A 15912-nucleotide genomic window follows, 5' to 3' on the forward strand; every position below is an offset into this window, starting at 1 on the left:
AATTATCAAAATAGCAATTTGAATGCATTCTACTATCTTCTTCCCTCTGTACTGTAGCAAGATCAAACTCCACTATTTGGTAGATACCATTTCAAGAGAAACATAAAATTACTCTGCTTTAAATGAGGGTGGTACAATCCTGCAAATTTCTCCTAGAGGGGAACATAACGGGTGGATAAAGACCACAGATCAGATAATGTACCTGTATATTGGAATTTGGTTTGGTTGGGCTTTCTTCCCCTTTGATTCTAAGAGGAGCTTCCAAGTTCTCAGTTTCTAAAGAAAATTGCAGAAGAAACTGAAATTCTCTGCATCATAGTTGCTCTTGAAGTAATTGTTGACTTTGAAGTCAATACTCTGTTTTAAAGCTGTTTTTCTATATCTGTATTGCAAATTGAATTTTACAGGTTTTTCCTCAGCATGTATTGGCTGATACGTTTTTGTGCTGATAACTGGCTTATGGCCATGACATTGAAAACATTTTTATTATTTTTTACAGGTTCAAAAGAAAAACTACAGAGAAGAAAAGAAGAGAGCCACAAAAGAATTACTTAGCACACTCACAGACCCCTCAGTTATTGTTATGGCTGACTGGTTGAAGGTCAGAATCCAAGTGTGAAACCTGAGTTGAAGATGGAGCAGTTAGTTGCTTGCTGCTTTCTGGCCAGAATAGAAAAGGCTCAATCTTTTACTTGCTGTTAATGTTTTTCTACAGGCACAGCAGCCACTAATTGCATCCCAAGGTCTCTGTGCTCAAATCCCAGAGGACTAATAGAGGAACTTAGCTCCCACTTACCGCAGTCACCCTAGTCACATTATTCTTGTGTGCATAGCCATCAGTTTGGGATGAGTTGGCCTTACAATTCTCATTTCATCCTTCTAGTTTTACACTTTGAAGTGGCTCTGTTACATATATAACAATTGCAAAAATAATTCAGTCAGATATTTGAATATCTGGTTTCATTGTATTTCTGGTAATTTTCCTTTCCTCTCTTAAGAACTAGCTGGTACTGCTATCTTGAGGACAGCAGTTCATATTACCAACAGTAGTGCAGTTGAATTGTCATACTTCCCATATCAGGATGTGTGCATGCCCATTTGTAGAACCGGGTATTCATCAAGACAGAAAAACAAGCATACCTTTACATTCTTTAACAAACCTGGGTAAACTTTTGAAAGACCTAATTAACTTTGCTTTGAAACTAAAGCTAATAAATTTCAATTTTAATTTTGTTAAGGGGGATAGTTTTGGTATTGGCTTCACTGAGCTGTAAGTGTAATTATTTATCTTCTAGATTCGTGGTACCTTGAAAAGCTGGACCAAACTGTGGTGTGTACTGAAACCAGGAGTGTTGCTTCTTTACAAAACTCCCAAAAATGACCAGTGGGTAGGAACAGTGCTGCTGAATGTTTGTGAACTCATCGAGAGGCCTTCTAAAAAAGATGGCTTTTGTTTCAAACTTTTTCATCCTTTGGAGCAGACCATATGGGCTACAAAGGTTAGTGGTGGCATGCATGGTTCTGAAGGGATGACTAGCATTATTCAGCTATGAGTAAAGACAACCTCACTGAAAAGTGGAACTGTGTTTTTTGTTTTAACTTCAGTGGTTTGTGTTGATTCTGAATATAAGCCCTCAACATCTAGTCCCATTCATCAGAAAAAGTATTTGATTTATGCTGCTCTGTGTACTTTAAGAGCTTCAAAAGTGTGGTGTGCAAAGGGTTGTCATTAAAAAGGTTAATGGCATCACTGGCAATCACATAAATTAAAGGAATGCATGTTTAACATTATATTTCACATCATTCAAATCTCAGAAATTAAGGTGAGATTTGCCAAAATAAAAGAGTTTTGTTATAAACATTTCTTGTGTCCAACTCTATATTCATGTAGTAAAATGTCACCTTAGTTCAATTTGCTTGTAAGAGTCAAAAAGCAGATTACCTGCTTGTGCAATCATAGCTCATATTGCAACTTGTTAGCCAAGTCTGTTCCTTTTTGTTATGATGTTAGGATGATAAATGTTTTCATTCAGTTCTGATGTCTGTTTGCCTTGTCATCCACGGCATAATATTGTGAGCAGCTCTTACCTGTGTTGAAAAGCACAGGTGTGGTCTGCAGAGCAAAGGTTTGTTTCAGTATCTTGTAAGGATCTTTAATGCTTGCTCTTACTCCTTGTTTATAATCTGATAAACTATTTTAGTCCTTGTTTTGTGTTTACATGGGAGAGGGGATGTGGAAGCACAGCACAAGTGAACATATTTTCCTTCTAAAATAATGTCTTGCTTTAGATGAAAGTACTGTACAATATTAGGACCCTTGTTATAATTGATTAATTATACCCTCTAAAATATCTTACAATCTTACAATCTCACAATCAGTAGCTATCTTCTAAATCTTAAATTGATATAGATGTATTGTCACATCTGTAGAATATGCTGTGTTAAATTTGTCATCCTTTTCTTAAGGCAGTCAGTATAGTTCCTGATGCTTGTGGTTATTCTGGATTGTGATCATTTATCAGCATTATCTAAATTTACCAAACTTAGATCAAATCACTTGTAGTTTATTTTGAATAATTTGAAAAGCTTAGGCAAGCTTTTCAGTGATTAATGGTGATCTTACATTTGCAGAACACAAACTCCATATCCTTTTCCAAAGCTATAGCATTTGGTGTTAATGTGCTCTTTTATGATATATATACATACATTGCAAAGTGGTGGCCTCTCTGCAGAAGATCACAAATCAGTCTTATATTTCTTTATTGCTTGGCAATGAGAAATGGATTTGTTTGTTTTTTTAACTAGATATTTAGAATTTAGAGGACATGCCCTACCAGATTTTTACTTTTTTAAGGTAGGTCAAATTTTGAACCTGAAAAGTTGATATTGTCCATTCTAAATGTGCTGAGAGCTGGAGTGGCGTTTGTTCATTTTGGTATGGCTATTTGCAGTTGAGAATTCCTGGATTCCATTAGATGAAAGGTCTTGAAGTTTGAAACCCTTTTCTGCCTTGTTTACCTAGTCAATCAAAATGTCCTAGTTAGAGATTTATTATCATGAGGCAAACTTGCATAAGTGTAATAGCAATTGATTGATCCAGAGTAGATTTACCACAAAGAGCCTCAAGTCCAAGGCAAAATGAGCCTTGTTTGCAGTTAGTGCAGAAAGACAGCATTGCAAAAAACATATATAGAGCTGTAAGTACTGCAGGAGATTTTCTCGCTTGAACACACTGCCCATGGTGTGTCCATCTGGCAGACTGCAAATTCTCTTCTGCAGTAGTTTGTGGCCAGTCACTTCACATGCTCCCTTAAGCCTGTTGCTGTGGTCTTTGATGTTCCTCCTACACTCTGAGGTAGCTGATGCACTATACCTTGATTGTCTTCCTTGTCTGCCTGGTCCTGATGCCATTCCAGTTTTCTGAAATTATCAATTTAAAAAGTTAATGCAAATATTTTTCTCTGTGTAAATTTAGTAAGGGGTGACTGCATATCAGTTTTCATTGTTATCTTTGAAACAATGTTCATGGCATTTGAATATTCTGTAAGAAGTAAACTTCAGCTTTTTTTAATCTAATGGAATTTTTAACTTGACCATTGGCTTGGAGCAGTAGCATAATTCCACCAGAAACAGAGACAATCCAAATAAAGTCACCCAGCAAACAGAAATTAATGTTCCTCTTGTACAGATTACTAACTACTGGAAATTGGTTTTGAAACCATAATGGGTGATACCAAAGGAAAGTATCCTGTACTGTTGGAACCATAACCAGTTAGAGGACATCAAGATCCATGAGCAGTTATACAAAATAAGTCAACTTACTTTAATACTTCTTTACTAAAAATTGCTCGCTTGGTTTTAATGAATATATTGTTAAAACATTAGGGAGTGTAACTTTCTTGCATTAAAAAAAGAGGCAAAACCAGACACCAAAACCACACTTCATCTCTAAATTGTAGTTGTTTGGTACAGAGTAAGTAGCCTACCCTGAAGTGCCCACTGTATAAACCCAAAGGGCAGAAGTCTGCTCTTAGTCTGCCCCAGTATCCTGTGATCCAAGAGTTCCAAGGCCTTCTGGTGGCTGAGGCCTTTGCAGGGTGCTGGCAGCACCCCAGCACCTCTCCCACCCCAGCCTGGTGTGGTGCCATGGTGCTGTCCCTCCTCAGGGTACACTGGGCTTCTTCCCTGCCTTCCCACCCTTGGGATGAGGAGTTGCATTGGGGTTGTCCCTCTTGGTTCTTGGTACCCACTAACTCCTAATCCCAGTGTTGCTGCCTCACCAAAGGCTTTTTGTAGGCACACCTTTCCTCTCTCTCAGAGGGAGACTGAGGTTTGGGATCTTGTTTCTAGCACCCAGTTGCTGTTACTCTGTACTGACTCCTCAGGAGGTTCTGACCATCATTTACACCAGCACTAGCTTGTCTGTATTGGTATTTAAGTGCCACCAAGACTACTCCTTAACCCGCTTCTCACCCTCAGAAATGTTCTGGCTGTTTCATTTGCTTGCTTCTAAAATTACCTGCCTTTATCTGCTTTTGCTCAAAACTTCTGCTGGCTTTCCAGTTCCCTCTTCTAAGCCTGATATTGGCTTTCCATTAGGCTTCTCTGGGGGAAATCAGTAAGATCCAAATATGTTGTCATCAGTTAGGCAGGCTTAACCCAGCTTTCAGCAATAGCTTCAAGTATGTTTAATACAGCCCTCTTTGCCTATCAGTTGTCTTAAAGTTATCACAGATAAATTTTTTTGGAAGGGACTTCAAAATGGTTAATTTTATTATTATAAATAATAATGGTTAATTATTATTATTATAAATTTTATTCCAAAATGAAGGTTGACAGAAATGGAAAAGTCTTTTGAATTTATTTTTTTTAAATACAAAGTGTGAAAAACTTCATAGTAAATAGAATATAAAACTTTGGCCAAGTCTGATTTATACACCAAAAAAAACAATCCCCCTGCCCCCAACCCCCCCCCCCCCCAAAAAAAAAAATCAAAAAACTGCACCCAAACTAAAACCAAAAAAACCCCAACCAAACTAAATTTTTTTTAATCACAAAGACCGCTCTTTTGAAAACTGGGCTTGAATTGGGTCCCATACTTAGAATGAAGTCTTTGAAGAAGAAATCCAGTGAAAGAGGGCTGTCCATCTTTCATTCATGTCTTCATTAGATGTTGCTGAGTGACAGTAAATAGCCCTGCAGTGTGTTAGCTTCTTACTACACTGAATGATTAACTGTAAAACTGAATAAAATATCTGATGCTGTTTCTTGGTTTGTGTATTTCAAGGGTCCTAAGGGTGAAGCAGTTGGTGCTATAACTCTGCCATTGCCCAGCAGTTACTTGATCATCCGAGCTGCTTCAGAATCAGATGGTAAATAGACACTTCATTGATTTTCAGCAGTGAGAAAGATGGTTTCAATTGTCTTAAAATGTCTGTTAGAGCACTTTGATTGCTGTTTAATTGTTGTTAAGGTTCTCCTTTAATTTAGAGCATGCAGTTATGATGGTACTAATACTTTTTCATAGTTATTTAAGGAGAATATTGATCTGAAGGAGAAGTTATTGAACTCCTTGCAGTTGCCTTTTGTTGACAGGGTAGAGGAGGGGGAAAGGGTTATCTGTGTTTAAGCTATATTAATGTATGTCTAAATATCAAATGCCTTTGTAAAGTGCTAATATGGTTGTATTCTTATTAAAGCATTTCTGTGTTAAGTGCAGCAGTTGCACAGTTCTAGTAGTAAAAATTTCTTCAAAAAGTAGTTTTGTAAACACCCTTCACTGGGAAGGTGGTGATCAGTGCAACTACCTTCTAAAGTTACAATGGGAAAAAAAATGAAGACTGTTATGTAGCTGTTTCTGGCAGGTGCTTTTCATCTACTGCTTAGTTAGGCATGCCCTTGCAGACTTTAAAGATAGGACTCTCTCTGCCTTCTGTATTGAGAAATGGATTAGATACATGGAAAAGAAGAAGTAAGAAGGGGGAAAAAAACCACAAATTTGTTCAGTTACTTTTTGCAGAAAATAACCTATCATTATAGCTCTTTTTCCACACTATTATCATATTACTTGGGCAAATTTTGCCAAATGATGTGCTTACTTAGTCTTTATAACTAGAGCAGGGCTGCAGGCATCTCTGGGGGCATTCCACAGTCATGGCCTGGGTGGAACCAGACTTACATTAAGGAAGAAATGCTGGAATATGCTCTAACAAAATCATTATTTACCTTGCTTTCCTTCCCTGAAGCATCCCTTGCACTGAAGCCGGGTGCTTGTGAGTTGTTTTTATGTCCCCGCCAGACCGTAAAATCCAGTACATGGAACATGGAACAACTCTGATGTGTGTCTTCAAAGGCAGTGCAAGCAGGCCCAGAGGGCTGATTTTTCTAGTTAGCAAACAGAAGTGGTATAGTTCTGTTAAATCCTTAAGTTTTGGTCTAACACTAAATTTATCTTTAGGCAGGTGTTGGATGGATGCTTTGGAGCTGGCACTGAAGTGTTCAAGTCTGCTGAAGCGTACAATGATTAGGGAAGGTAAAGAGCACGATTTGAACTCCTCAGCTGACAGTAGTCATGTCTCTTTCTATGGTCTCATCCGTGCTAACAACTTGCACAGTGGAGAAAACTTACCGTAAGTGAATTAATTACTGAACCTGATTGCTTTTGGGCAGAACCTTGTAGTGATAATATTGCCCCAGGGAGGCTAAGGCTGCTTTTTTTTTTTTTTTTGCTCCTGAGTTCTCTTTACATGCCTTATTTACATTGTGTTTTACACCCTACACATAAAACAAAAAAAATCCTTTTTTAAGCAAAGTGGATACAGGAGAAATTTGGCCCAAGGAACTTGGAGTATTGCATCAGTAAGTTTAATTACTTGGTTTAACTGTTCAAAATAAAAAAATGAAAATTTCATGTTGGTGTCTCTTGTTAGCTTCAGTGGAAAATCAGAAGCTTAGTACACATGACAGAAGTCAGTAGATGTGAATTTAAGTTGCTGTTCTTTAGTTAAAGAAATGAAAAATCCTTTATTTAAATGGTTTCAGCATGAATCATCAGATGGATGAATAATAATTCAGTCACCTTATGATTAAATGCATTAAAGTTAAAATTGTCTTATATCACCTGATATCTAATGTCTGAGAGCCCTTCAGTTACTTCCTGATTATTTTAATAAATACTTTCAGCCATGTTTTTGTGAGCACAAGCTTCTGTGGAAATAAATTATTAAGTGTAGTGAATGAATGGCTGTAGTGGGTTGACTGTGTCTGGATGCCAGGCACCCACCAAAATCTCTCTCTCACTACCTGGTGCAGCTGGATGGGGAGAGAAAATTTAACAAAGGGTTCGTGAGTCGAGATAAGGACCAGAAGAAGTCACTCACTAAATGCCATCATGGGCAAAACAGGCTTAAATTAGAGATATTAATTGAATTGATTACTAACAAAATCAGAGCTGAATAATGAGAAGTAAAATAAGACCTTAAAAACCACCTCTGGCCTACCCCTCCCTCCTTCCCCAGAGGCACAGACAGGCAGCGGGGGTTTCCAGCTGCTGCTCAGGGAGAGGACTCCACCCTGGGGTCCCTCCCACAGGAGATGGTTCTCTGAACCTCTCCAACGTGAGTTCCTCCCATGGGCAACACTTCTCCACAGCTGCTGCCACTGGGGTCCCTCTTCCACAGGGGCAGTTTTTGAGGCACAGCCTGCTGCAGCGTGGGTCTCCCACAGGGTCACAGGTCCTACCAGGACACTGCTCCAGCATTGGTTCCTCTCCCAACAGGTCTGCAGGTCCCTGCCAGGAGCCTGCTCGAGCACAGGCCTCCCATGGGTTTACAGCTTCCTCTCAGGCATTCACCTCAGTAATTTTCCACCAATTCAATATACTTTGTGAAGATTTAGCTGTCCATTTATCTTTTCTTGGTAGGCAGGAATTTTGTACTGCTGTTAGGAGTGTGCTGTCCCAGAGCGAGACCTGGACTAGGAGAAATGCAATTCTTTTTATGCAATTCATAGATGGTCTGAGAAAAGCACAAAAAAGGTAAATGCTTGCCCCCTGAAACAATTAAAGACCCTATCCAGATGACCAAGCTTGGCTCAGCTGCAGTTTAGTGCCTTCTTTTCACTCATAGGAACAATGTAACTGCTGTGTACAATTCAGCTGGAGATCTACACTCTGGAATAGTAGTTAATATCAACTGCTGGCCAAGATTACAATCACAGCAATTAGCTACAGCTGTTAAGTCTAATTAAGACTAATGCTTTAATTAAGTACATCTTCTGGTATAGCATATTCTTAGAGTATTCAGTGTGCTTAACTGTCTAAGGAGCAAAACTGGCAGGTCTAGCTTTAATTGGGTGGCAGAAGAGGGAGAAGAAAGGTGAAAGCAATTTTAGCTTCAGCTGAGAGAGAGCTTTTTAAAGTCAGTTAATAGCAAGAGAAGGTCCAAGGAAAACCTTGGACTGATATTTGTTGAAGATAGTCACCTGAAAAATAGGGATGAAGAAAAAGCAGGCATGTTCACTGCTTTCTCCTTTTTTTGCCTCAATATTAATACTAATAGTAGACTGGGCTGCCTGATCTCCTTGATTTGGAGCCCTGTGAGTGCAGGATCAGTGATTTTCCATTTGTGGGCACTGAAATTGTAAGAGACCAGTTGTATCAGCTGAATGTTTGTAAGTCCATGTGGTCTGATGTGATTCATCACAGAGGAGCTGGAGGAGCTAGTGGATGTTATGACAGGATACCTCTCAGTTGTCTTCCAAGGGTCTGGGCAGTCTGAGGAGGTCTCCACTGACTGTAAACTAACCAACAGTATTCAAATTTACAAGAAAGGCCTGAGGAAAGACCCAGGAACCTATAGACCTGTGAGACTAACCTCAGTTAGGTTTCCACTCAGTACATGGAAAAATTGTGAAGATGATAGTGTGTTCTGTTGAAAGACATTTAAAGAACAGTGAATTACCGGTGCAGTCAGCACAGGGAAAGTCACATTTAGCTAGTAAGATATCTATCATAAAATAAGGTCAGTTGCCTACTGGATGAAGGAAAAGCAGTGGATGTAGTTTTTTCTGGATTTTATAAGGCTTTTGATATTGTCCCTCACAGGATCACTTTGGATAAATGATTCAGCTGTGAGGTGAGCATGGTCGCAACGTGCTGGTTGAAGAACTGCATGAATGGCAGGACTCAAAGGGGTGTGGTGAATGGGGCTACATCTGGCTGGTGACACCAGCAGTGTCCATCATGGCTCAGTCATGGGCCTCTTCTGTTCTGTGTTTTGGCCAGTGATCTGGATGGAGGAGTTGAATGCACTCTTTGCAAGTTTGCTGACAATACCAAACAGGGAGGGGCAATCATCAATGACATGGAATTAAAGAAGTGCCAGTGCCTGCTTCTGCACCTAGGGCAGGGTAATGCCAGGCACAAGGATAAATTGGCAGAGGAGTGGGTGGGTTGGGAGCAGCCCTGCCCTCCCAATGGCCTGAGGTGACTGCTGGGCGTGAGGCGGGCGCAGGGCCAGACGAGGGGCAGGGCAGAGGGGCCAGGGGTCTGTCTGACAGACATGGGTCAGCAGCGAGCCCTGGCAGCCAGCAGGGCAAACACCATCCTGGGCTGCATCAAACAGACATTAACCAGCTGGTCAAGAGAGGTGATTGTGCTGCTATATTCAATATTTGTGTGGCCTCACCTTGAGGGATGTGTGCAGTTCTGGGCCCCAAAATTTAGAAAGGTTATGAAGGTTCTTGACTATATTCTGAGGAGGAGCAACAAATCTTGTTAAAGAGCTGGAAGGCATGGCTGGTGAGGAGGGACTGAGAACTTTCAGTTTATCTAGTTTTGAGAAAAGGAGGCTGAGATGCAAACTTAGAGCTCTCTTACAGCTTTTTGAGGAGGGGAATTGGAAAGGGAGGTGCTGAATTCTTCTCGCTGGTATTGAAGCATGGGAATGGTTTAAAGCATCATCAGAAGAGGTTTAGACTGGACATTAGGGAGCATTTTTTTACTGAGTGTATGGTCAGACATTGGAACAGGCTTCCTATAGAGGCGGTTGATGTCAGTGTCATTTCAGTGAGAAGAGTAAACATCCTATATGTTTCCAGCAGGGCTAGCTTGAAACTCCTGCCACCTCCGGCTTGATACTGGCAATATTGGTGTGTATTTTATTAAGATCCTGGTTTGGAAAGAAGGAAGTTGTGTGAAGTTGAAGATTCATTTAGCCTTTGTTTTTAATAGGTTAAATGACAGTGAAATTGAGAGGCATCACTTCAAAGATCAAGATACATACTCTGACAAGTCTGATAAGGAGAATGACCATGACCACGAGGAATCTGATAACGATGGGCTGGGGAAAAGTGAAGAAAGCGACAGTGACACATCGGAGCGACAGGATGATTCTTATGTCGATCCAGAACCAATTGATATCAAGGAAACAACTTACTTAGAACAGAGTCATGAAGAACTTGGGGAGGTAAAAGGGCTGTTGATGTACTGAGCAAGCAGCTTCTCCAAAGAGTAAGCTGATATTTTAAGGGTCAGGCTACACTTGAAAGCTGACTTACAGGATTGGCTTTCATATTTTCAGCAATAATGTATAGAAAATGTTCTGTTCACCCATATTCTGCTCTGCTTTGCCATTCTGATGCCTAATGTATGAGATTTTAACAGAGATAATGAAATTACCTGGCATATTGCTCAGACAGAAGGTACAGAAAGGGCCTCCTGCAGCAGAGGTTCGTCATGACTACTTGTTCTTTTGTTGTTGCTTCTGTTTGGGTTTTATTAACTTAGTCCTGTTTTTTTTCTCCAAGTAAAATCTTCGAGTTGAAGGTTTGAATGCAATCTGACACTTCTTTTTTTTCTCCTGCAAGAGAGAAGTTAAGCAGCTGTAGTCTGCAGAATTTAGTGGAAGGCTTGCTGTGCTTATGATGTCAACTTGCATTCTAATGATTCCTCAGAGCTGTTATTCCACTTCTGCAGGTTGTTTTATGTATTTGCCCATACAGGCAAATATGACAGGGATTTGTAAACCAAAATCTTGGAAATTGAAATAAGTCTTTTCAGAAATCTCTTTCTCCTTAAGAGAAATGACTATGAGATATTTTTTTTAATACTCATGGAACTAGAATATCTTATGCTTTAAGGCTTTCTAGTAAAATGTTTAGACAAAGCAGTGTTTTAGGAAAAGCTGAGGAGTTCCAAGTCACACATTTTTGAATATGCATTTTAGAATTGTTCTGGAAAAAGGGATGCCTTTCCTTGCTTTTCCTACAACCATTGCTCTTGATTTCAGAAACTGTATGGGATAATATCTCCCTTCTTCTTGGATAGAAAGGAGCATGCGGTGTGGCTGCTGGTTTTGCTCAGCTACCCCTCAGTGGTATTTTCTTTAAGGAAAACCACTGATGCTACTGACTGATTCAAGGCAATGAAAAGCATAGATATGTCAGTTTTTATGGTTGGGAAAAGCTGGTAGAATGAACAGCCCTTTGGTGTTAAGTCCCTGCATTTGAGGAGAGTAATGCAGGTGATGCCTAGGAAAGGACTAAGGAAGGATTTCTGAACAACATCCTACCTCAAAATTTTCTAGCCTAGAGATGATGAAAACAAATGCGGTTTTTAATGCTGAATAGTAAATCTATCATATTTCATTAAAGATGTATCCTAAGTGTATTTATAGAAACTGGATCTAACTTCCATAGTTGCTTCAGCATCTCAGAGTGATTTATTTTAAGTATCTATTTCCCATTCTTACTGCAACCTTAGAATGTGTTGACCTGTCTTCTGGAGGATTGTTTGCTTTCTCCTTTCTCCTAAGCAGTTTTTTGGTTCATCCTAGGCAGGTGAGGCTGCTCAGACAGAAGAAGTGTCAGAAGAAAACAAAAGTTTGATCTGGACACTACTGAAGCAAGTCCGGCCAGGAATGGACTTGTCCAAGGTTGTACTGCCTACATTTATTTTGGAGCCTCGCTCTTTCCTGGACAAGCTGTCTGATTACTACTACCATGCAGACTTTCTGTCTGAGTAAGTCTCTGGTTTTCATTCTTACCATTTTTGAAATTAAAATAGGGTAACAGTGTCAGATATTGCCATTTTCCGAAAGCTGACTGCCTTGAGAGCTCACATGGTACATCTTGAAGTCTGGCCGCTCTTATAATTTAATAGCAGTCATGTTGCAGGCATTTCTGGTTTCATTTCTGAAGACTGGTTGAAAGACTTCTGAAAATGAGTTTAATATTTTTCTCCAAGAAGCATATTTAAAATGAGAAACCAATACTAGTTAATTTTTTAATACAGTGTTAAGTTCTGTCCAGATTTAGAGTTGCCAGCTCAAATGCAGCTAATAAATTACAGACTGTAAATTGAAATATTATTCAGCTCAGAACTCTGCATGTAAGTAGGCTGGAAGTAAAAAGATACTAAAGTAGTAACCTATGAACAGAAGAACTTGAGTGGGGGTAGGACAGAATTTAATGTTACAAAGAACAGACTCAAACATGTAAATACCATTTCTGCCATTTTAGTTTGACTTCAATTTTCAAACAATTATTTGAAAACTTTAAATTTGGTGAGATCAGGCTGAAAGTTTTACAGTAGTGCAAATCACAGACCTGTTTTAGTCAGCTCCTAGATTCAAGATATGTCACAACAATTGATAGCATGTTATAAACAATGCAATACTGATAGTTGATCTGTGTGTTCTGTTTCACAGAGCTGCTCTTGAAGAGAATGCTTACAACCGCATGAAACAAGTAGTGAAGTGGTATTTGTCAGGATTCTACAAAAAGCCAAAGGTATACTTTCACATATTATTTTGTCTTCAGTCACTGTGTCTAGTTTGAGGACTTAGGGATATGCTGGAGTAAGTTTTTCTTTTTGAATTTATATTTTAATGCATTTTTTAAAAAAGCAATGTTTTCATTGCTTACACAAACACATCATGGAAATTTTTGATCCCTAGCCATGGTGAAAATAGACTAAATTCAATTGCATTTGTCCCTTGCAATAGAAATTGAACTAAAAGTTTTTAATAAAGTTGAGCCAATTCTATATTTACCATTATTCAGTGATAACAGTCTGAAATTGGAGGACTAATGTTTCTACCACTTCATTTAGCTTTGCACTAAATACTCTTCATAGTCATATTGCTGCAAAATAGTATTGACAGAAAATAGTATTGACAGAAAAGTTACTACCTAACTTCAAACAAAAGCTCTGTAATGATTCTGAAAAAAAAAAAAAAACCGCAAAAAACCTCAAAACAAATCTTACATTCTTTGTGTCCTTATGTGTAGAATACTTTAGTGGATATACTGAATATATGATAATTTCCTTAGAGTGAACAACAGACTAATTGAGCATAATATTCAAATGATGAAATCAAAGTACCATGTACTTCAGCATATCTATTATGATAATTCTTTTTCCTATGTGTCTTATCTTCAGTGATAGATGATAAAATGTTTTGTGACTTGTGTACCTGCACAGTATGATGAGTCTCTATTCAATTTCTGTTTAGGGACTAAAAAAGCCGTACAATCCTATACTTGGAGAGTTTTTCCGCTGCATGTGGATTCATCCAAGGACAAACAGCAAGACCTTTTATATTGCAGAACAGGTAAATGGAAAAAATAATTTGAAGAAAAATAAATGTATTGTACATTTGTGCTAGTTAAATGCTATGGTAGTTTCAGAAAATGTATTGAAGGGTATGAATAGTATCCTAAAACCTCTTCTGGTGAGCATAGTTTTCTTACAGTTTTCTCTTTAAAGTCTGCCTTCCTAAAGAGAGAGAGGGAGGAAGGTGTTTCCAATATTTCTGTTCCTCTTCCCCTGGAACTAGTCAACTACTGATTTTCTTAATTTTTGAAATTCAATAGGTGATTGCTTGATCTTATCTTCAAAGATTTTAGTCAAACTTCACATATATTAACTCCATTCTAATATGTGCAGCCTGAATTTTGCATTGTCATTTTTAGCTCAAAGCTTATACTGTATTTACTATATTGCTTGTTTTTGTTTGTCTCAAATATGGGGTTTTTTTCCCAACAGGTGTCACATCATCCTCCAATATCTGCCTTCTATGTTAGCAACCGCAAGGATGGTTTTTGCCTTAGTGGTAGCATTCTGGCCAAATCAAAATTCTATGGTAAATAATGGGGGTTTTTTGGTTGTATGTGTATTGAGGGATGCAAAATTGGTGCACATGAGTTGTGTTTTGTAGATGAAAGAAGGCTGTTAGAAGGGTCAGTGTTTTGGTTGTTGTATTGTCCTTTCCTTCCAAAGTTTTTGCTACTGGTCTTCAGAATTTTGATTTCTCTTTTTGGAGTGTTTTAATATTTAATTGGAGACACTGTGTATTATAGTGGCTTCACTAGACAGGATAGGTTGCAGTGTTAAATATACTGATGTTCTTAATTGTATTGCTTAGTTATTAGGGAGTGTTGGCTGTTGTCTTGCAGGGGGAGAAATGTGACTGTCTGTCTTTGAATTTCAGGGAATTCATTATCTGCCATACTAGACGGAGAAGGACGGCTAACGTTTCTAAATAGAGGAGAAGATTATGTAATGACAATGCCATATGCCCACTGTAAAGGTAGTGGTTCTTTTCATTCTCTAGATGGCAAAGTTATGAGAAAAGAAGCTTGTTATTCTAAATAGTTCATTATTGTAAATAATGTGCTGTGTTGGATTCAAGCCTGTCATCTAGAGGAGACTGTTCTGAAGATTGGAGGCTCTAGGCTTCCACATATTTTATTAGGAGAAAAATACATCTGTTGTTTAAGCTGTGTTTTCATTTTTGACACAGGAAAAGATTCTTTTTCATGACAAGTAAGAAATAGTAAAATCATATATATAGTTATCTGTCAGTATGTGATATTAATTTACTGTTTGAGTTGTCTTTTATTAGAGCAGCTTTGAGCTTTTCCACTATTTTCCTCTTTTAAACATAAAAGCCGATGTAGTATCTACACCACAGTGTGATTTGATTATAAATTATTAGCATTTGTCCTTAGTTTCACTATGGGAAATGGGTCAGTGCCTTGTAAAGTTTTCTGGAAGGTCAGTAATAGCACAAAATAGCTTGAAGAATCGCTCATTTTTAGGCTGTAACTTACTCAGTATTGTCTACCCATATACTCCAGAATTCCCTTTCAGGATACACAGAATCACACAGGAAAGGTCATCTGAAAATATAAGTTTTCCTCTGGCACAGGCATGTTTACTCTAGGAATTGTACCCAAGTAACTTAGGGGTTTTGTTTTGTTCAATTAAAAGCATTTGTTTTAGCTGGGAGTTTTTGTTTTGTTTTTGTTTTTTTTCTTCTCTTGCAGGAATTCTTTATGGAACAATGACCTTAGAGCTTGGAGGAATAGTCAACATCACCTGTGAGAAAACTGGCTACAGCGCAACAATTGAATTCAAACTCAAGGTTCGTGAACACAGTGAGTGGGCACGAGAAGAATAAACATAATATCCACTTGCATAAGCTAAACAAAGGTTTCTGAACTACTTCTAGATGGCTTCTGAAAAATGCATTTGCCATCCTTGAGGTGGAAACTGATTAAAAAAAAACGTTTTCAAGAAGTGTACACATGGAGAGAGAAGTTGTATTCAGTTGAAATTATAGGGGAAACATTAAAGTTGGGAGGCTGTGTTAACTGACAATTTGTCTTGTCAGTCCACAGGATACATGTGCAGCCTGTCAAAAGGCCAAAGGAAAATCCCTGGCAATCAAAGTTGTTTCTACAAAAGATAATCTCTAGTAACAAATGGTCCTTGGCAAAGCCATGAAATTAGTGTAGCAAATGACTGTGTCCTTCGGGATATCGTGTCACTGTTTTCTGCTTTATTTTCTGTTTTCTTTCTTTCAACATCTGTTAGAGAATACTTTTACTCAGAAAATCTTCTAAGGA

The 15912-nt window shown here is 38.5% G+C and overlaps 1 protein-coding gene across 2 annotated transcripts in view; it reads left to right on the forward strand.

Moving 5' to 3' along the window:
* The window catches only part of OSBPL8 (oxysterol binding protein like 8), an 85418-nt gene that overhangs the window by 60114 nt on the left and 9392 nt on the right, over positions 1 to 15912 (forward strand). For both annotated transcript variants that reach the window (XM_066549957.1, XM_066549958.1), the window contains exons 7-17: positions 500 to 601; positions 1296 to 1499; positions 5288 to 5372; positions 6458 to 6629; positions 10232 to 10466; positions 11835 to 12019; positions 12708 to 12789; positions 13515 to 13613; positions 14048 to 14144; positions 14493 to 14591; positions 15331 to 15428. In XM_066549957.1, coding sequence (XP_066406054.1) covers positions 500 to 601; positions 1296 to 1499; positions 5288 to 5372; positions 6458 to 6629; positions 10232 to 10466; positions 11835 to 12019; positions 12708 to 12789; positions 13515 to 13613; positions 14048 to 14144; positions 14493 to 14591; positions 15331 to 15428 — 1458 coding nt within the window. The remainder of the gene's footprint in view (positions 1 to 499; positions 602 to 1295; positions 1500 to 5287; positions 5373 to 6457; positions 6630 to 10231; positions 10467 to 11834; positions 12020 to 12707; positions 12790 to 13514; positions 13614 to 14047; positions 14145 to 14492; positions 14592 to 15330; positions 15429 to 15912) is intronic.

The sequence above is a fragment of the Molothrus aeneus genome, chromosome 5, assembly GCF_037042795.1.
Source record: "Molothrus aeneus isolate 106 chromosome 5, BPBGC_Maene_1.0, whole genome shotgun sequence".
In the NCBI taxonomy this organism is placed as follows: Eukaryota; Metazoa; Chordata; class Aves; order Passeriformes; family Icteridae; genus Molothrus; species Molothrus aeneus.